The sequence below is a fragment of the Cariama cristata genome, unplaced genomic scaffold (assembly GCF_000690535.1).
Source record: "Cariama cristata isolate BGI_N322 unplaced genomic scaffold, ASM69053v1 scaffold43964, whole genome shotgun sequence".
NCBI lineage: Eukaryota > Metazoa > Chordata > Aves > Cariamiformes > Cariamidae > Cariama > Cariama cristata.
In genome coordinates, this window is record NW_009613425.1 from 633 (window position 1) to 21,896 (window position 21,264).

Here is a 21,264-nt window from a genome sequence, read left to right on the forward strand (position 1 = left end):
TTTCTCCTTCTTTCTTTTTCAAAATGGGGGTGGAGGGGAAGCATGCAACTCCAAACTTAGTGCCTACAATGCTTGGAAGACATTACGATTAATTTTGTACTTAGGTTTCCAGATGTTGAATTTAGTCCCAACTTTTAAAGACTTCTAATGTTTAACAGGATATGTGCTGAGTATAGTCTTTAACAGAGTTTTCTTTCATAACTCTAGGATCTATGAGAAAAGGTAACTCAGGAAAACACTGCAGATTTGGAGCTAAATCTACAGCCTTCTAGGAAAAAAAAACAAAACAAAACATTAAATGTGCAAGCTTGGACTGGAGCTATATTTGTTTGGGAAGACTATGGATAGGTACCAGAGCTGGCAGCAGAGCTGTTCGAATGCCATCCTCCTGGTGCTGCTGTGGACCGCCATTTCCCATGCACAGAGGGACTGCACGGGCGCGGAGTGCCAGCCCCTGGACAACTGCATTGAGGATGTGCTGGAGCCTGGCGAGTGCTGTGCCACATGCCTGCAGCATGGCTGCACATGCGAAGGCTACCAGTACTATGACTGCGTCAATGTGGGCTTTATCAATGGCAAAGTACCTGAAGGGCAGTCTTATTTTGTGGATTTTGGAAGCACTGAGTGCTCATGCCCCAAGGGAGGAGGCAAGATCAGCTGCCAGTTCATGCTGTGCCCAGAGCTGCCCCCAAACTGCATTGACGCGGTGGTGCCAGCTGATGGATGTCCTCAGTGTGGGAGAATAGGTTGCCTCCATGAGGGCCAGAAGTATGTAGCGGGGCACACCTTCCACATGCCCCCCTGCAAGGTTTGCCATTGCCCAAACGCTGGTGGTGAGCTGATGTGCTACCAGCTTCCAGATTGTAACACGTTCGCCTTAAACACTGCAAGTCCAATAGATGCTGAAGACAGTGAACCAGAGAGGCACTACGACGATCCGTACAGCTACGACCAGGAGGCACCAGAAGGAGACAACACCCAGGTGGAGTCTCCAAAAAAATACAGGAGTTATTCATCCCACCTAGAGCAAGAGAGCACCAGCCAAGAGCAAAGCGAGGATTATGACTACCTATCAGTCAGCATTGCTCCTTCAGCTTTGGCTCCGGCTCATCCATACACTGAAGAAACAGCTGCACCGCTCACCACACCAGTGCCTAAGGTTCCCTCTGAAGTTCGCAGTGCCACAGAAAGAAGTGAGAGAAAGAGGGTGCCCCGCACCACTGCAGCATCCCTCCAGGAAGTGACACATAAGGAAGCAGCAGTAACCACCAGTGCTCCTCTGGAGCACACAACAGCCACCACTGAGATGCCCAAGCACCTGGAGGAATTGGAGAGGAGATCAAAGGGGAAGCAAGGGGACAGAGAGAGACATGAGCAAGAAAGAGCCACCCACTCTAAAATGAAAAAGCATGCCAGAAAAGAAGACACAGGGAACAGCATGTATCTAGGCTTGAAAGAGGTGAATTTAACAGTGCCGAGTTGGTCAAAATCTTCCCATGAAACACATGGGGGAAATGCTTTCCCCAAGGTAAAGTTCAGTGCAACAACCTCTCCTCCTGTTGCTCTAAAGGAAGACCGTAGTCAGTCATCCCAAAAGCAGTCACAGACGCTTTATCGTTACCATCCTGAGGAAGATGGGGACCCCAACTCTATTCATGCTAACCCCAGGTTACCAGAAGGTAAGAACTACTTCCAGTGTAGAAGTCTAGAGAGCATTTACTCATAATAATGTTGGTGCATATCCACTGTTCTTTTCTTTTTAGTGCTCCATGTGGGCATGAAATCAAGCAAACCATCTTTCTTTCATCTCTTTCAGAAGATGGTTTGTGTTTCATTTGACATAATAGATACCATTTCACTATTGCCTACCTTGCTTTGATTTTGCAGACAGTGGATGGTGTTTTCTGGTATTTTGACTTTATTTCAGATGGTGATTTGTTAAACTCTGACCTTTTCCTTCCATCACCTGCTTTTAATTTCTAATGTGATGTTAGAGAAACATTTTACTCTACACAAAAGCATTTAGTTAGTTATCTGCTTGGATCCTCCAGTTACAACTGAATGTAATCACATTTGTAGCTTTTGTCTTTTGCTGGGGAGGAAGTGAAACAGTTGTGCTTCTACTACCAAAATATTTACAGCACTTCTTGTAATATTTATCCTATATGGTTGAAAGGCTGTCTAAGCTCGTTAATACAAGAACTTGATAGATACACTCAAATACCCCTGAGGACTAGCAGGGATAAAAAGGACTGCCTCTTGCTTTCTGTTTTTTGGAGGCTGGAAGTTTATGATGTTTATGATCAGCTGTGGCAAGTGTACGTATTTCCTCTCTGCCTCTGGATTCCTCTTGACATCTGCAGTGAATGTTGATTATATGCTTTATGCAATGCTCATTACTGTAATGAATGCAAACTTCATTGCTATAAATACAGCTCATATTTCCAATTCATTTTTCATCAAATCAAGAGTAATATCTCCTTTTTCAAGATGTGGCACAAAATGTTCTCATGAGACTTGGATGTATAATACTTGCAGTCTGAGTAGAGAATACTGATTACTCCCTAGACAGTGATATTTCTTCCTGGGTTATCTAGGTAGCCCTTATACATCTTGGGCTGCTTAGTTCACCTGTTCAAGAACTTTAAGGGAGATAGGAGGAGAGCAGATTGGAGCTAAGAGTGTAGGTCCCAACACAAACAGCACCTCATGATTGTTTACCCAACAAAAGACGTACATGAGTGGAGACTGTAGCCTTTTTCTTTCACTTCCACTTATGTTTTTAGTGTGAATTTTGACCTCACAGTTAGTGATAGCAGCTATAATCTGAGTCAGACTTTGACTTCTTGATTTCACCAAAGCAATGCTCTAGAAACCAGTCTTACTGGAAGAACCTCACTGCATTGTAGGAGTACTGACCGGACAGCAGTGTTTGAATGCGATGCCTTGAAATGAGAAAACATTAGCTGAGCACAGATACCATCCAGAGGGATGCCATTAGGAAGTGTAGACTTTAAAAAGTGATTTAATAGATAGTTAATATGCTCCAAGCCTTACCTCTATGCTACCTTCTATTCACAGATGCCTATTGTATTTTACTTCTAGCTCCTTTTGTTATGTGAAAAATGAATCAAACAGGGATGACTAGCTGATTATCCTAGGGGAGTAGTGAACTGATTCCAGCCTTCCAGTTTGTGTAACCTCAATAAGAGGATCTGTCCACAACATCTTCATCTGCTCTGTGCAAATGTGCAAGTGACAAAAAGCATCTGCCTACATGGTGCACTGAGTTCATCTGTAGTCAGATTTTAAGCTGCTTGGTATTACCATACAGCTGAAGTGCAAAGATATTCCCTTTTATTTGTTGTAGCCTACCACAAAATCTGATATGAGCTGTGCATCAAGGCTGTGCATAATACATGGGTCTGAGTTAGGACTAATATGCAATAACCCATTTTCTGATGTAACTTAAAAACAATCTAGTTAAAATTAAATTCCCTTTTTTTTTCTCTCTCTAAAAGGAAAGATGGGTAGACCATCCTGAAATTTTCAATGAGAGGGTTTAAGAAAGCCTATTGGGATGAAAGTGTTTAGCATCAAAGCTAACTACTACATTTTAGAGTCTCCTTGGGTGATTTCCAGTCTGTGATTCCTGGGAACTGCTTGGCTGAGATAGGTCTAGTTGGGGTCTGGATTAGGTTGGGATGCCTGTTGGATAGGAACAGAATGTGATGGATGTCATGTCAGGCATGAATTGTCTAGCCTACAGAATCAGGCTTGGAAATCACTGGATGCCATTTTTGCCTTAGCTGACATAGATATATAGATATAGATAGGTATATATATACACACACACACATAAAATTTCCTTTAAATATTGTAGAAGTAGAAATGAAAATACATAGCCCTTGGGAGCACAGCACTCTGGCTGTAGACCATACAGCTCAGAGGCTGCTGGTTCTCTGTTTGGCCCGTGGAGTTGCTGCACATCCCGGGAGTGAGTGCCAGTGTCCTTGCACCGTGTGCATCACCCCACAGCCATTGGCAAGCGGGGCCTGGCCAGGCAGCCCCTGCCCCCTGTCCACTCCAGCATGCCTATTAGGAATAGTTGGTGGAAGCAGATCTCTACAGGCTGTAAAGAAACTACAGAACCTTCTCCAAAAATCAAGAATCTCCCTTAACATGGCTAGTGCCAGCGCTCATGCCTAGGGACTGCTGTACATTCACTTGTTTTGTTGATTTATTTGGTGTGCTTGTGACACATGTGAGTAGATCTGTATGTTTCAAGTAATAAAACACATACGTTTGCTGTCTCTTTGGTGACTCCTGAGCCAGTGATAGAGGGTGAGTGAAGATATTAGGCAGACTTGAAAGAAAAACTAATTTTGCCTTCAGATATAGAATGAAAACATAAATTTTGTGCATGTATTTCTAACTATAAAATGGCATAATTTACCAGAATTACCAAATAACTTCTTTTCTCCCCTCAAGAATCAGCAGCATGATGTAAATTACATCAATCCCCTCATTTTTAAAACCTGCAAGGCCATTTCGTTGTTTCCTAATGAGGCTGCCACTCTCGCAGCGGGGTGGTGTCGCACCTCTGGGTGTAGTTGGGCTTTACCTCAGAGGCTGCACCTGGGTGGCCCCAAGACAGTGTTGGGGCCCTGTCCAGCTCTTTGGGGTGCAATGTGAGCCAGCCCTCATGCAGACATAGAATCGCTCGTGTCCCAAAACAAGTAGGTGCTCACAGGGCGCCAGCTGCACCCTGCCCTGCCCATGGGCACCCAGAAGCAGTGAGCACACATTTTGTTCAGCCAGCTCTGTTTTCCTGGTTTTTTTTCTCATCAGTCTGTGTATGGGGATAGATTTTCTTTATTTGGGGTTTTTCTTTTCTTGAAATCATCAATACAGTTATTAACCTTTCGTCTTAATTGCTTTTTTTCCAGAAACATACATTTATTGACATTACCGAGTCACTGAGAGATACATTTTTGTGACTGCAGGGACATTCTAGGTTTTGAGGGTTTTTTTTGTCTTCCTTTTTCTCCAGAGTTTAGAAAAGTATAGGAGGCTTCACAGAAACATTTGCTGCCACTAAAAATTCAGCCCAAGTTAGATGGCTATTGCATTTGTTCTTCCAATTAGCTATGTCCTTGCACCAGAATTCAGCTGTGGTTGGATCCCTGATGCCTTTGATTAAAAACTTGGCTTCATTACTTATACTTTATGTATCTCACTTTGGTTTTATATGTAGCTGAGTTTTCATCTGCTAAATCTCTGATGGCTCATATGTAATCTAATGGTGGAAACAACGTGGAGTACTCTGGTGCTCAGGGAAGGTTAATTTTGTATTTTGATTCTCTTTCCCCTTCTGTGCTTCGTTTTTCATCTGTGTTTCAGTACAACTCTGTAAAGCTGGCAGGCACTGCTTCCCTTCTTGCTGACACGTGGGTTGGTCCCCAGGAGAGGGACTGTCCCCATCCCTGGGACAGAGGCTGCCCTGGGTTATGTGCTGAGCTCTGCCCAGCCCAGGGACAGAAATAACTCTGCATCTAAAAAGCTGCTGTTGTTAGACAGAAGTATATACAACAGGATGTAATACTGCACTGTATTTCACATCAGCGAGCTCAGGTCTGTTTAGCATCTTCACTCATGGACTCCAGTGAATTACCATTTGTTTGGGGATTTTTTTTCCCCCTCTCCTTTTTTGGCTGCTCTGAGCTTCTCTGGACCAGCCGTTTTGCAGATAGATGATCTGAGTGCTGTGTGAGGCCAGGTCCTCACTGGTGGCTTTCTGGGACAGCAACACCATTCATAGCCGCCACGAAGGATGCAGGTGCTGCTTCTGTCACTGAAATGGGACCTGTTGCAAACCCACTGGTAAAATGGTAACTTTGGCGTGTTGGTTTCTCCATTTGCAAGGTGTGAAGCGCAGCACCAGCTCTTAAGGACTGTGTCAGCCCAGTGGATGCTTTCCTGCCTCTGACAGGGGCGGCTGCTGCTGCTCAGGGGTTTCTGCTACCCCGTGCTCTGTGCCAGCCTGTAGCAGTGTTTGTCTTGTACTCCATGTGTGAATGCACTTGTCATAGATCCTGAATATAGACTAAAGAGCAACTTTCTTCAGCAACATACATATCTGTTGAAGTTTCTCTGGCAAATGCTAATTACTCCATTCCTTAAAGGAACTCTAAGTGTAAAGTAGAGGCAATTACTCAGCTGAGAAAGTGTAAATTAAGTACTTTCACCAGGGGAAGGGATGAGATTGATGGAGACTATTCTTTCTATAGTCTCTTTCCAAACATTGATCTTATCCTGTCACTTACTGCAAGAGCAGCAAACAGAGGGAGTTTTAATTTCTGTATTTCCTATTTCCTCATCCCAAAAATGCCCTGAACAGAGGAGGGTTGAATAAAACATCTTTAAAGATCTTACTGTCAAGTTTTGTTACGATTTTCCCACTTTTTTTCCTTTTCCCTATGCTCTGCCAGTAGAGTGCTGCTGCTTGGATAAATGTAACTCAGGTAGCAAACAGCCTCATTGTGAATGTTTTATGATTTGCATTCTGGTTTTGGCAGGCTGAATAGCAATTTGTGTCTAGCTGGAACCATTGTGTCTCAGAATGGAGGTATTTTTCCACTTAAAAAAATCACCAGTTTATCATAGTTGTTTTTAGAGATAAGGATAATTGCTCTCCAACTGAAGTAAATTGCACCAAGTAAATATTTGCAAGCTGAGATCAGTGGATGCAAGAATGGCATTTATTGCATGTGAATCCTGATCAGGTAGGAAGTACTGGAAGGCTCTTGTGTTACTTCTAAGGATGTAGTTGAGATTTCAACCAACCCATCTTCTGCATGTTTGCTGATACTGAGGCTTATGAGGAAAGATGACCTTGAATTTCTGAACTGAGGACAAACAGGAAACAAGATCCATAAAACAAACCTGCAGTGAGGGTTTCTGAGGTGTTCCCTGAGCACACCGACCCTTCGTCCCTCCTACTGCCACCATAAAATGCACAGGAGGTGGGAAAATGCTATGGATGGTGCTTCAGAAACACAAAATCTATTTGCAATTACTTTGTATTTTTTGGTATCAGGTGACGTGTCCTTTCACATTTACTTGAATTACCTCAGGCTTATTCCTATGTTGTCTACTTCATCCCGGTTCTTTCTGCAACAGGAAGAAATCAGCTTTTGAGCTCTCAAACTAGGATAACTGAGGAAGAAAAATAAACCTCAGGAGAGTGGGGTGCGGGTAGAAAAGCCTCTGGGCCAGCAAGTGTGAATCAGTGTGAATTACAGCCCCGGGTGACAGCGTTCAGTTGTCTGTTTGGTAGTTAAAGTTCTGAGATAATAAGATTATAGAGGAAGATAGCGTGAACGAGTATAAGGCAGGCTGAGATGCTTCTAGAAAGAGGAAGACTAAAATACTGTAAAACTAAGAAGTGTTTTAAGGGAGAACCGCAAAATAGATCTATCTGTTCTGCCAAAAATAGCATTCATACCTTATTAAGTTACTGGATGGTAGTTTAGGAGGAAAAAGAAAAAAATGCAACCTTTTCCTAATTAAAAAATACCATGTATGGTATGGGGGAGGCTGGTCCTCTCACAGCTTCTAGTGCACAACATCTTCCTGGACCCCTTCCCTTGCTCACCTCAGTGCTGTGACCCCAGGGCCCATGGCCGGGGGCTGCCACCCCCTCCTCATCCAGCTCCACTGGCCCAGCTGGTGGTGAAGCTGTGAGCAGCTCGTGCAGGGACCTCTCTTGGACCAGCTGGCAGATTTGGGCTGCTGGGCCACTGCCAATGAGCCCTGCTGACAGTGAACCTGTCACTTCAAGTTCTGTGCTTCAGCAGAGCATTGCAGGATGAAGCACAGCTAGGTCTGACCCCTACACGCAAGGTTTGGAAGGAAACCTGCCCAACACGCAGTAGTCACCACAGTTGTGTTTTCCTGTCTTTGTCTTCCAATACCTAAAAGCACAAGTAGGGGCTGAGGTTGCACAGCAAGATGAAGGAAGCCACTTGTGCTGGGATGGGCCCTCTTGACACGTTCTGTTTTAACAAGACTAGTAATTTCAAGTGTGTGTGCATGCTAAACACTGCTTCTGGCATGGATTTGTGAGTAAAGGGTGCAAGGACAACCAAAGCCTGCCCCAAGACATGGAGTGTATTCAGACTAATTGTTTGCAGCCTCCGAAATAAACAGTAGCCAAAAAGTATCAAATCTCCAGGCACTGAACTGTCACATGTGGCCTGGCTTTCTGTTTCCAAAGCTCTTGCTACCAGTGCATGCAACATTAGGCCTGTATGAAGTGCTTTGAATAGTGGCACTTGTGGAATTTGAGCACGGATCAGGAGGACTGGTCTAGCTTGCCAGCCTAGGCATGTAGGCAGCAGCTGAATTTTGAGTGTCCAGACTTGCCCTACCCAGGAACATACTTTTTGGGGCCAGTGTTGATGGTTTGGTGTTTGTGTCTAGATGATCTCTCTGGACATGTTCCTGCATGACTGCTGCTTGCCTGTTTGTGTTTTGGGAACTGCTATGGATCAGACCACTGCTGCTGGTTTTCTAGCTGCCTGGGCTTCAGCGTGCCTCTCAAAGCTGCGGGCTCTGAATTTGGAGCATTATTCTTTCTTTGCAGGAATCCCACTGGTGAGCCCAAGCCCTCCTCACCACAGACCTCCCATTCATCATGTGCATCTCTGTGCTGAAATAGAGGTATTAATCAAAGGTCACGATCTCCTGATTAGCAATACTTTTGTGTCAGGCTTTTATGGTGCTGTTTTGGTCCTTAACTCTTACAGAGTATTTTAAGTGGTAGCTGTATATTGAACCAGGAGCTTACGACCTTTAGTCAGAGAAAATAGTTTAGAGGATCCTTTCTTAAAGATGTGAAGATCTGTGAAGTGGTGCAAGCACAAGCCTGGTATGCAGAATGCCAAGTTTCAGCACCATACTTTATTAAAAACTGTCTGCATAACCTGTATGGTCAGGTGTATGCAGATTTTTAAGAACCTCAACAACTTACATAAATGTTCAGGTCTTGAAGTCTTTTCTTTTTAAACCCCAGTACCTGCCAATCTAGTAATTAGAGATGTTTGAGAAGGCGACTCTCTCTCTTCCTGAGTTACCCATAAAATGAAGATAACAGCTCCTTGCTTCAGTGTGATCTTACAGATAAGGCTATGAATCACTGGGGACCATGGCAAGCAGGTACAATGTACAGTACAAGGTGGGACGAACACATATGTTCCTTCAGATCTTGCTAGTCTTGCCTTCATTAAATACACTCTGAAGAGCAAGGTCCTTTTCCCAGCATCTGGTGCGATGATCTGGTGTAGTCAGATTTCCCGTCTGCTGATAGTGTATTTTATACACTGAGTTCTTTTTGCTGCAGCACAAGGACTATTACTCATGCGGTTGGCTGGAGCATTTTCTTCTAAAGAAATCCATCGTGTTAAGTGTTGATACCAAGGGGAGGTGCAGAGAATAGTTGAAGAAAAAATGAAACAGGATGAAACATTCACACCTGGCTGGGGAATGTATATTGGCAGTATCCATGTCCCATCCTGCCCTGGAGGAGCAGAGCACTACTGGCACTGGCACAAGCCCAAAAGGCAGTGTCTGCCTGGAACAGGTTTTCCACAGTGACACTGAACACAGACTAGGGTTTTCAGATATCCTTAACTTCCTGGGATTTTCAGAATCACAGAATCGATTTGGTTGGAAGAGACGTCTGGGGTCATCGAGTCCAACCTTTGCCCTAACACCCTCATGTCAACTGGACCATGGCACTAAGTGCCACATCCAGTCTTTTCTTAAACACCTCCAGGGATGGTGACTCCACCACCTCCCTGGGCAGACCATTCCAGTGTCTAATGAAGCTTTCTGTGAAGAAATGCCTCCTAATTTCCAACTCGAACTTCCCCTAGCACAGCTTGAGATATGCCCTCTTGTCCTGTCACTAGTTGCCTGGGAGAAGAGGCCGACCCCAACTTCGCTACAACCTCCTTTCAGGTCGTTGTAGAGAGCAATCGGGTCTCCCCTCAGCCTCCTCTTCACCAGGCTAAACAACCCCAGTTCTTTCAGCTGCTCCTCATAAGACTAAGATAGTTTAAATCTTATATGTTGAAATAATAAATTCAACTGGAGTTGAGCACATAACCTATGATGGCATCAAAATATTTTTGGAAACCCATCCCATGTACCTATTTGGAAGAGATAAACATCATCATTTGTGAAAAGTTGGCTCCATCCATGGTTTGCAACAAGAACATTTGATCTCAGTTCTGAAATTAAAACATGCTGGAGACAAATTATGGAAATAAGATGGGAGTTTTCTTGTACAAATTAATTAACGACTTGAAAAGACAAGGCTGTTGGGCTCACCAGGTTTCTCAAGGGGATTGCATTTGCTGGTTATTTATAGTATGTATCTGAGAGTATTTTTTTTTTTTGTATGCATGATTGATACTTCTTCAGAAAACAGAATTTAAATGAGACTTCTTTGCAGTAGTGTTTGTAGTATTCTAATCGATCACTGTGGAATTAAAAACAACCCTGAATGTAGCTCCTTGTTAGAGAAAGGCAAATAGAAGTAGTAATTTCTGATCCAAATTTTGTGAGACAATAATCTTTTGAATAGTTTCAAATATGTAGGCCAAATAAATGTAGCTTTCTAACATATGCTTACTCATGAAAGGATTTGTAATTTCATTACCCCAGGCCTCACAGTGAGCAATATCTCTTACCTCTTAGGGATTCTTAGGTAACAAGCCAGCAGCAATTGGAATTTTATAAAGATCCCCTTATGTGTGAGCAGGTTTTATGTTCTATTGACTCTTCCTACTCTGTCTGTGCTGCACCCAAGTTGACCAATTCTCTTCCAAAGCCACCAAAAGTCCTAAACTGCCATCCCAAAGCGCTGATGGTGTTGGCGCAAAGCCAAAATCTGAGAGAGGGATAGGGGAAAAAAGTAATTTTGCAGTCTTTAGGACCTGCAAATCTCCACTGCGTATTTTCCCCTTTCCTGCCTCTGCTTGAGGGGCCAGGGAGGTGCAATGCCCCCCTGGAGCCACTTTATCTTTGCTCTGACGCTACATGTGGAGTGGCTGGGAATCACAAAGCACCCTGCAGTAAATGAATTTGTAAGCAGCTACATTACAGAGCCTCTAGGTCTGCAACTGTTCACTAGCTGGTGGAATTACTGGTTTTACTCCATCACTGGGCCTCACTGGTGGTGATGAAGTACCTAATTAGGTGATAGGAGTTGCTAATGCAGGTGGGCAGCATGCCGAGGCTATGCCTGCACAGCTGCCTTGCCTGCCGCTCTCCAGCCTGGTCATGCTGTGTGCAGTTCTGGCTGCAACTTATTCAACCCCTTCATACAACAAACCAGGAGCAATTTAGAAAAATGCACATAACAACAATTCCTTCTCCCTTGTTTCTGTGAGCGTTGGTTGCATTTGTGTTGCTGTTGTGAAACATAGGGATGCTGATTGCATTCAAAAGGGCTTAGAGTTGTTTGACCGTAGTTTTGAATTACCAAGTACTAAAATAAATGTTTATGGCTCCAACAACACTGGGTTTAAAATCTTTTAATGTTATAAACAGTTGCATGAAAGGGGAGGATTTGCATCAATAACTTTTAAAAGTTGTTATGAAAGTTGATGCTCTTGTGAGCTGTTGCTCTGAGTATAATATACATCTTAAAAACAGAAAATCATAAAATGAAGCCTTACTGTAACAATTCAGAGGGAAGGTTATTACTGGCCTCTCCAGTGACTGGTACTGCACAAGTAATAGGTTTGTATACAGTGTTGTATGCCTTTCCACTAAGGTTATTTGAATTGGGTGCATGAGTATGTCTCAAGGACATGTAAAGTGCATGCTTAGGATGAGCTTTATTTTGTTTGAGGGTCACTATGTAGAAATTTTATTTCAAGAAGGAGAATTTGGATCTTCTCTCCTGTGTTATCCATCTGCGCTGCACCTTTACCTTCCCTGCTTTTTCTGGCTACCACTGGACCTCACTGTAGATTTTCCCCCTCCTTGTTTGCTGTGTATCTCCTCTTCCCCTTCCCTTAGCCCTCGAGGAGCCAACTTTTGTGGCTTTGCAATTAAGGAAATGTTTCCTTTCACCTGAAGTCGGCACTCTGGGGCATGTTGATAGCTGCAGTTTGGAGGTTGAGTGGCAGGCCCTGATTGCTGCAATGGCTGTGGGTGGCTGCTGCCCAGCATGGGGTCTTTGCGGCCCAGCATGGGGTCTTTGCGGCTTCATGCCGGCCACCAGACATTGGGGGCCAATACAGGAACTCTTCTGGGAGAGCTGCAGGAAAGAAATGGAGGAAGACATGCCTCCAGTGGTGTTAGAGAAGTCAACAAGTTGCCAAAACCCAAATAAACTGAAAAGGCAAGTATGTGCTTAGTACAGGATCCTCAGTGAGCCCTGTCGAAAAGGGACAGAAGAGTACCAGATGGGGAAAAAATGGCATTTGCCATGGATATCATACATAGTCCAAGAAATTTTAAGCCAATTTTACGCAATATGATCTGACCTTAGTATGTCACTGAGGTGCTTTTGGTGTATTTTTTTGAGTAATAAGCTCAATATCACCAAGTGAGGGCTACAGTCTGGCATTGGGCTGTAATAGCACTCACCTCCTCCTTATATTCATTGTGAGCAACATCAGCTGTGTTTGGAGCATGGGAGCTGGAGTTTGACGGGAGTTGGCTCATATACAAGGAACAGAATTGAGAAGAAAATGAATGAGCTCTTGCAACAAGAACATCTGGCTATACTTCAGTTTCCTTTTCTTCTCACCTCTCACTATTTATATGTTAGTTTCTGTCTGAGTTTTGAAAGACATTGTATGTGCTACTTACTGGAATAATTTTCTGAGCACAAGTTAAATTGATTAATATTATAGAGTCAAACATCTTGTGTGAAGTGAAGCATCAAAAGTGCTTCTTATATTCATATTCTGCTTGAGACATCCTACAGGGACTTAGGAAACAATTATATGTTGCCGTCAGTGGTTTGTAACATAGATTTTATTATACTTAATACCAAACCTACTGTATGCCAATAGCACATGCAAAAGAAATTCCAGAAACACAAACCATGCGTCAGTGGGGAACAGAATTTCCTGAAACGCAAACACTGAAAAGAAAAGCATGTCATCTTCTTCAGCTACCTTAGCGGTGAAAGCAGATAGCCTTGTGTGCCCAATACAGGTGTGTTTTGGGAGGATGGGTTTTGTAGAAGACTCATGTTCAAACTTGTCTAGTTTGTCATTAAAAAAAGTAAAGTTCATTACTGAAGATATATCTTTTTAATGAAAATGGAGCTTACTATATATAATGGTCATTTCTTATGACTCTTTCCATAAGGTTAAAGAGCTTTTTTGCATTGAACAAGCAGAATGGGAAACTTTCAGTTAGTTTAATGGTGTTTAAGGAGTCTGGTTTGGTTTTTTTTGTTTGTTTTTTTTTTTTTTTTTTTTTTTTTTTTTTTTTTTTTTTTCATTTGTTTTTTATGGTTTTTTTTTTTTTTTTTTTTTTTTTTTTTTTTTTTTTTTTTTTTTTTGTTTTTTTTTTTTTTAATAATGATTCTGAGAAATCACTAGGAGGACTTTTAGATAAGAGTATTAAGTCAATCCATTATCTGCTTGGTGGCATGGAAAGCCTTACACCCAACAACTCTGCCAAATGCTTCAGTATTTGGCTATTAAGCTTTCAGTTGATGGCTGTTTCTCTCTAAAGCTCAAGTAGATGCAATTGTAATTCTTCAGCTACCTCTATAAAACATCTTGTTTATGGCCTATAAGCAGCTGAAGATTAGTATAGTTCTCCCTCTTATCCAAGAATTCTTCCTCTGCAATGTGCATTAATTTTCCTTGTGTTGGAATTGCCTTGCATGAAACTACTAGTAGTTTTCATTTCCAGATTCAAAACTACAGTGTTCTAGCCAAATGATTTTGTAAGAGATTTACTCTGAGGAACTGTTTTCATTGAAGATAACATACACTTAAGTAATGTCTCATGTAATAATGATAAAATTTGTACTTTTACTGGTTCTGGATCAAAGTTGATAAGCATTGTCTTAACTCATGGCATTGAAATAGAAAGAAAATTATAGTAAATATCAGCAGTGACTAGGTTTTACATTAGAAGGTTACATGAGTATTTAATTTCAATCAACTTAGACTGACTGCAGTCACAAGCAAATTGTGTTTTTGCTTGCATCTTTAAGTGAGGTGGAAGATAAATATGGACACTTTCCAAAATCTTGTGCCCTGGTCTCAGAAGTTTTGGTTGTTGCATTAAACTAGTGAATGTGCTTTACAGATGTTCTTGAAATACAGACTTTTGCCTTGCTTGGCCTATGGCCCTGGGAAGCAATTTTCCTGGTAGTGTCTGCACTCTTTTTCCTTTGTTCTTGGCCCCGGGGACAAGAAGAGCACGTTTGTACTGTGGCATGACCAAGAATCTGTTGTGGGACAGGCAGAGACTCTCACTGCCTTGGTTTTAGGTGAAACTAACCAATTTAGATGAAAAAAGAGTTATACTACTGGATTTCTTAATGAATTTAACCAAACAACTACAATGAATAGGAGCTTTTAGACTCTACTAGTTACATTTGCTTTTCAGTGCGAATAATTTGGTATGCTGAAAAATTCTGTCATGTGGCAGAGAGGCCAGTTTAGACTTACCATTTATGCTCACACTCCTGTACTAAGGTTAAATGAATTTAACACTTTGGGGCTGAAGCTAAGCATCCGTTAACCTTCAGTCCTGATTCCCCATTCTCACTTTGGTTAGTGCCGACCTTACAGAATGCCAGCACAGTCTGGCAGAGCAAGCAGCTCATGTGTAAGGTAACATTAGTGACTTCAAAGGTGGAACGCTTCATCAGCACTACTGTTTGTCTGCACTACTTTGTCGGTACTTTAAGCTATGGGATCTGACCTTTATTAGGTAATATTAAAGTCCCATTTTGGTATGGTGAACAGCTTTACACAGTCTTCAAATCTGATCCTGATATTTCAGAGAGACTGCTTACTGTTATTCAGCTTTTAAATGGAGTCAGTAATGTTTCTTGAAAAAAGACTTTGAAAGTCAAATCCTGTCCAGTCAATGCCATATTAACCCCATTAGTTTCAGTAAAGTATACACTCAATTTATCTGTATGGCTTCCTCCTATATTACTTTAAAATGGTAAAGGGCAACCATTAAGCATTAGGAATTCTAAAAATTAAATGCTATCTTTGACAAAGAACTCCTTACATCTCACATGAACATACAACAGTTGGTCTCACTTCACAAGGCTTTCTTTGCAGTCACAAAAAACTTATTTGTTTGTCTGTTATATTTTTCAGTTAGACTCAAATTCCTCTCCCAGATCTTACAGTTAATTTATAGTAAATGAATACCTCATAAAATATACAATCATTATACAAATACATTATTATAGCCATTTGTCTTTTTGTTTGTAAATTCCACAAATTTGATGTCTGGGTAATGGATGTTTATGGAGATGCTGTCAATAGCACTGACCGAGCCCTCAACACGGTGATGAGGGTCATGAATGAGCCCCTCTTCCCATGACAGGCAGGAGAGGGCTTGGTGCCTACTGATCCAGCATCACAAACCATATTCCTTTAGAAAAAAAAGAGCTGGTGTTGATCAATGAATATGCTTCCCCCATCCATGCCCATATAATAGAATCGAGATTCACACTGCTGTGTTCCAAATATGACACAGAAAAGTCAACTCCTCCAGGGAGTTAATCATGCACTTGACCATAAGCATCTGGATTATGGTCTGTTTTACAGATGAATATAGCTCTGTCTTTCAGATATTAGAGAGAGAATAATTAATTTTTTTGCTACTGTATAATCCAAGAGTAATTGTACTATCTCCTAAGTATGTTAGCATGAGAATTGTCCTTGTGTACTGCCTTCATACTAGGTCAGAATACTGCTGTTCTTGGAGCAAATTGTGGCTTACTTTGGTACAATTGCAACACAGGTAGGCCCTGGTACTAAAGGAGGAAAACTCCACAACATTTTCAAATTTTATTTTTTTTAATGGCAAGAAACAAAAATGTATATATGCTGCAAGATTAAGGAATTAGTCCATTTCCTGGAAGGCCAGAGGACCACACTACTGAAATGGTGATTGATTCTAGTCTCGAATATGAACTAGAGAGGTTTTCTAAACACAACTTGTTTGTTTTGGCTGGCTGTTTGCTGCCACCTTGCTGAGATTTTTCTTTTGCTGCTTGAATCTAGTCCAGACTCTTCAGAACCTGAAAACTGCCAAAGCTGATGACAAATAAGGAGCAATTGTTGGTGCAATGCGAGAAGACTGCAAGTTAGCAATGGGTGTTAAGAGGACTGATATTTCTGGTGTCGTAGCCCACGGCACGCTCAGTACTGTGGGTATGTGTTGCCCTATCTGTGCATTCTCCCAAGAATGGAAAGCAGATTATCTGCTTTCATAACCTGTCTCCTCTCTGCTGCTCTGGTAGTGCTAGTGGAACAGTGCAGGTTTGTTCGCAGTGCCTCTCATGGGACTGAGAAGGTAAAGTTCAGGCTTTATCTATGCCTCATCTTGATCCAATTAGGAGAAGACGCTACATGCGGACTCCTGTGGACCAGAGCTTGTCTGTCCGTGCAGCTGATGGAGAATAAGGAGAGTAAGGAGACGACTGTACCTGCATTCATAGATGTGCAGGCTGAGCTAAAGTATAGAATTTAAAGTTGGTGTTCACTACAGAAGTTACACACAGCATGCAGGATGAATGCCACACAGATGTACAGATTGTGTGTGATTCTGTTGGGTATCAAATGCCTTAAAAAAGGTGCAAAGTAACTTCCAGCTGTGTGCTGGAGAGCTGCGTGATAAGACTGGAAAATGCGTTTATCTTGTTTGCCCTCTTCTTTTCTTATTCCCTGGTAGTAAGACTTGGTTACTAACTTTTGAACTGCTGAGCAACTTTTAACTACTTGTGTGTACTTAAAAAAACCACCTTAGTCTGACACTAAAATACTCCCTACTGTGTCCTCTGAATCAGTCTGTCAAGCAGGGGAGAGTTCAGTTCTGCAGTACTGATGGCCATCCACAACTTATGTAATTGAAAACAGAAGTTTTGTAAGTAGGAGTTTATAAGTGGCAAAATTACTCCACAGGTTTGCATGGTGCTGGAGGAATGTTTGCTGGCTCAATGCAAAGACTTAGCATATAGACAGATGGAAACTTTATTCATGTCCCTTAAAAGTGTAGTGCTTCACAGAGCCCCATGGGTTTGGTAGCTGGAGGTCAAGCCACACTGCAAGGTATCCCTAGTGAAACAGGGAGCCTTTGCTTGGGTAATTGAGTTGAGCCCCAAGGCTCAGAAAATCCTCAAAGTAATGCAAAGTGGTCCTCGTTTGCAAAACCAACACAACACAGCAAATGCAATTCTAACCATAGCTTGATAACAAGAATATGTAAACAGACTTCACTTGGTTTCGCATTTAACTGCAACATTTCTCACAGCTCAGACTTGCCTGGCTTTTTCTTTCATAACTGCTGGTTATGCAAATTGATTAATTTGACAAATTTCTGCCTTTTGTAGCAAGTCATGTTCAGAACAAGGAAGAGTGAATATATAGTATGTGGTAAAGTTGCTTGTCAAGTGTTGTACCACACACGCTTGTAAAGGAGACTAATAAACACTTTCCAGCATGGAAATGTATGCCTTGGACATCACCTACAAAATTAAGGAAGGAGTGACAAATCCTGCATCATGTTTCAAATAATCTGGTATTTGAAGTTATTTGTAAGGTTCCATCTCCCGGAGTCATGTGGCTGCCCGAAAACATCACCTTTCATTTAAAAGATTTAAAAGAAAAAGTAGGAGAGCCACACAGTCTTCCTTAAAGAGAAAAACTAAATCTCAAGTGTTTAAAAACAAACAAAACCCACTCCACCTTGTAAATAGATAGCAAATTAAAAGTATTCAAACGTACATATTTCTGCTCAGCCCCTGTCGCAGTCCTTCCCCAGCCATCATGCTCTGTGGGCAGTGTGGGGTGTGGTGGCAGGCCATGGTGGAGTGGCTGTGAACTTTGAGGGAGCTGTCTTTCTGAGCACCTCTCCATGTGTGCACCTGGAGCACCTTCATAGGAAAGTCACTGCAGCAAGGAGGAACCCAAGAGGAGCTAAGCAAATTTGGATTCTGAAAGCCAAATTAAGCCATTTCTCTTGCTGAGACCCACAGGAATCACTGAAGAGGGAAAATGGAGCCTTGCTGAAATTTTCAGTGAGGGAAGGGAGATTAACAGACAGGTATGTCCTACTTTGTCACAGACTATGAGCTGTTAGAGGAGTGGGTGATGGGGTGGGGTTGGTATTTTTTTCTATTTTACTTTCAACTCGGAGGCGGCTATATAGGAATGGTTTAAAATAGTATTGTAGTTGCCATAGATACTTGTCTAATTTGAAAATAGAGGTCTGGACCAAGCTTTTAGTCTGTTCGCCAAAGCAAAACTTGGACCTGCATGATGAAACCTGAGTGGGTTTGAGGAGTAATGCCAAAGTTTGTGTTGCCACAGTCGGTGATTCAGCCGCGCGTGGCAGAGGATGTGGATGTGTTTGACATCACTGAGCAGCTCCAGCAAGGGTTCACATGGGCCTGGAGACTCTGGGAAGGGAAAAAATCCTTCGTGCCTCAAACATTTTTCTCCTTTTTTTGCCCCAGGAGGTCTGTAGAGCTTGGAAAAATGCCATGGAGTGCTGCTTTCCTGAACTGGGTTTAATTTTTGTTTTTCAAATGTTACTGTGCAACAAAGCAGCAGCAATTCTAAAGTAGTTCAGCTGGGTAAAAGCATCCTATTAAGGTAAATGCAGTTTATTTGTCCTAGGAATGTGTGGCAAATGTGTGTCTAATTACAGATAAGGCAACTAAGCCTTTCATCTTCTTTCAGTGAACAAGAATCTGCAAATAAAGTGGAAAAAGTTTTGGTGAAATGTATGAAGGTCTTTTCAAGCATTTGGTTATCACAAATGAGGCCCACTTAAGGGAAGTGGAAATGTTTCACCTTATCTTTCTATTTTGTGAGTGGCATTGGATGTATTGGGACAATTTCAGCTGACACTGGAAATCCCTCACTTTGAGATAAAAATCTGTCATTCTGCCTTTGGAGATTTCTAGTTTCATCTGTTCATTTTTAGATGGGGAGGGCAAATCAGTACTGGTCTGGTGAAGATGGCGGAGATGCACAGAATACATCAGCTGAGTCTGGCCTGAAAAGTGCATACCATTTCCTTTCCAATTTCTTGCTCAGTAGGTGGTAGAGAATTAGTGCTTAATTACTTGCAGGCTGTGGACAACAACCAGCCCTCTTAAACTGTTTACATTTCTGGATAAGGCTAGAGCTGAACGTTCTTTGTGGTTCAGTCTTTCTTAAAATCTATGGAAGATTTTATAGTACTTGTTTATCTTTTATACCATACACTAGGATAAATGTTTGTTCCCAAAGAGCTTTTATCTATTACAAAAAAACCCATTTATCCACATCTATGTCACATTATGTATGATAAATCCAATTTATACCATTCAGCTGTGAAAAGTCACAGTCCGTTGTTCAAGAGGCTTGCGCAATTGTGGCAGTTCATAACTGAGCAGAAAATCAGATCCAGGTCTTAAAGGTGGAGCTGGAGTTCTAGACTTGCTTGGATACAAGGAATTACATATAGCAAACATCACTTGAATAAAACATTAATTTCCCATTAAAAAACATTGTGTTACTCTGATAAATGTTCCTGTTTTGAGGATTCCTCATTTCCTGCATATCTCTAGTGACTCATCACAGCAGAGTTCTCATCCATTCTGCTTTGCAGATGCTCTCAAGCTGTCTATTCCCAATCTGACTCAGCTTCTTTATCATCAGCATCTTCTCTCATTTTTATTGTGTTGTGAAAATGTATGCCTCGCTAAGGACTTCATTCTCCTTCCAGCTTAAAAATGACTGGCACTGCTGGCCACACTTTTAAATTTAACGCAAGTTTTAAGAAAGTTTTAGGTTAAAAATTCACATTTCATGTTTTCAGGTTGTTGCAAGTCTTGAATCTGCAGCTGAGAAACCCAGATTGCAAAAATGTATGCTTCTGAGTCCTTATCTCTATCTATAATGGGAACAAATCTTTCTTCCCTTCAGATTTTCTGCGAGTGGTTCGCTAGCGTAATAAATTCTCAGTGTGATCTGTGCACCCTATAGCTTCGATTAAATTTTACTTCAAGGGGTTAAAAGAGATGGAGAGTGCATGGATCTGTATAGAGTTCTGTGCGTGTCAGCTATCACCATTGTAACAAGGTTTGAGCTTCTGTTACTGAAGTTTATAGGTAAATATAAAGTTCTAAGAAAGCTAATTGGTGGACGGTGCACTAAGCAACAAAACCACAGGATTCAAAGAAATCCTTGTTGAATGTGCAGCTTAGAGGGCTGCAATACTCTGAAGTGTTATATGTCTGCATGCAGTATGTTCTAGCACATTTAAATTCAGAGCCCTCAGAGCTGTGGTATAGCTGTGGGCAAGTCCTGTGTGAAGTTTGCAGAACCTTTTATAATTCTCACTTTGCAATTAGGGCTAAAGGAGTGGAAGGTGCAGGTGTCATAAGGGTATAACTCCTGTTAGAATTACCTGGCTGTAAATACAAATTTAAGACTTACCGCTGGTGTTAGTTTAAGGCTACCATGAGTTTTTGATCCTGAAGCAACACCAAAAGTTTCTACCAGGAGTCCTGTGGGTGATGGAGATGTGTGTGAGGAAGAAGTGAAGGCCTCTTGCACAGATGCGTCTTTCCTTCTTCTCTCAGTATTTCCTCTGCCTGTTGATCTGGGTTACTGGTCAGGAGGTACATTGTCCAACTCATTAGTAGCATTGAGTTGTACAGGTAAGCTTTCTTTTCCTTTTTTAAGTCACTCTTATCCTCCTATGAGCAAAATGGAATCTGATGTTTAATATACAGTGCATTGCAGTGAATAAATGATTTGTTACGCTTTTCTAGGGCTTTCATTACTTAAGTTATGCACTCTGAATTGGCACTGCCATTGTACTACTTGGAGTTATCCTCTTGTCACTTGTACTGCAAGATGTACATGTGATTCATCATAGCAGATCATCTTTACTTTTAATTGACTTTTCTACTCTTTGTATTATTGGCAGTTATTTAAGCTTCTTGGGTCATATTTGGTTAAACATTTTCTT

The 21,264-nt window shown here is 41.8% G+C and overlaps 1 protein-coding gene across 1 annotated transcript in view; it reads left to right on the top strand.

Moving 5' to 3' along the window:
• The first annotated feature begins 298 nt into the window (after positions 1-298).
• The window catches only part of FBLN2 (fibulin 2), a 78,510-nt gene continuing 57,544 nt past the window's right edge, over positions 299-21,264 (top strand). Inside the window, exon 1 of the mRNA XM_009699010.1 lies at positions 299-1,679. Coding sequence (XP_009697312.1) covers positions 299-1,679 — 1,381 coding nt within the window. The remainder of the gene's footprint in view (positions 1,680-21,264) is intronic.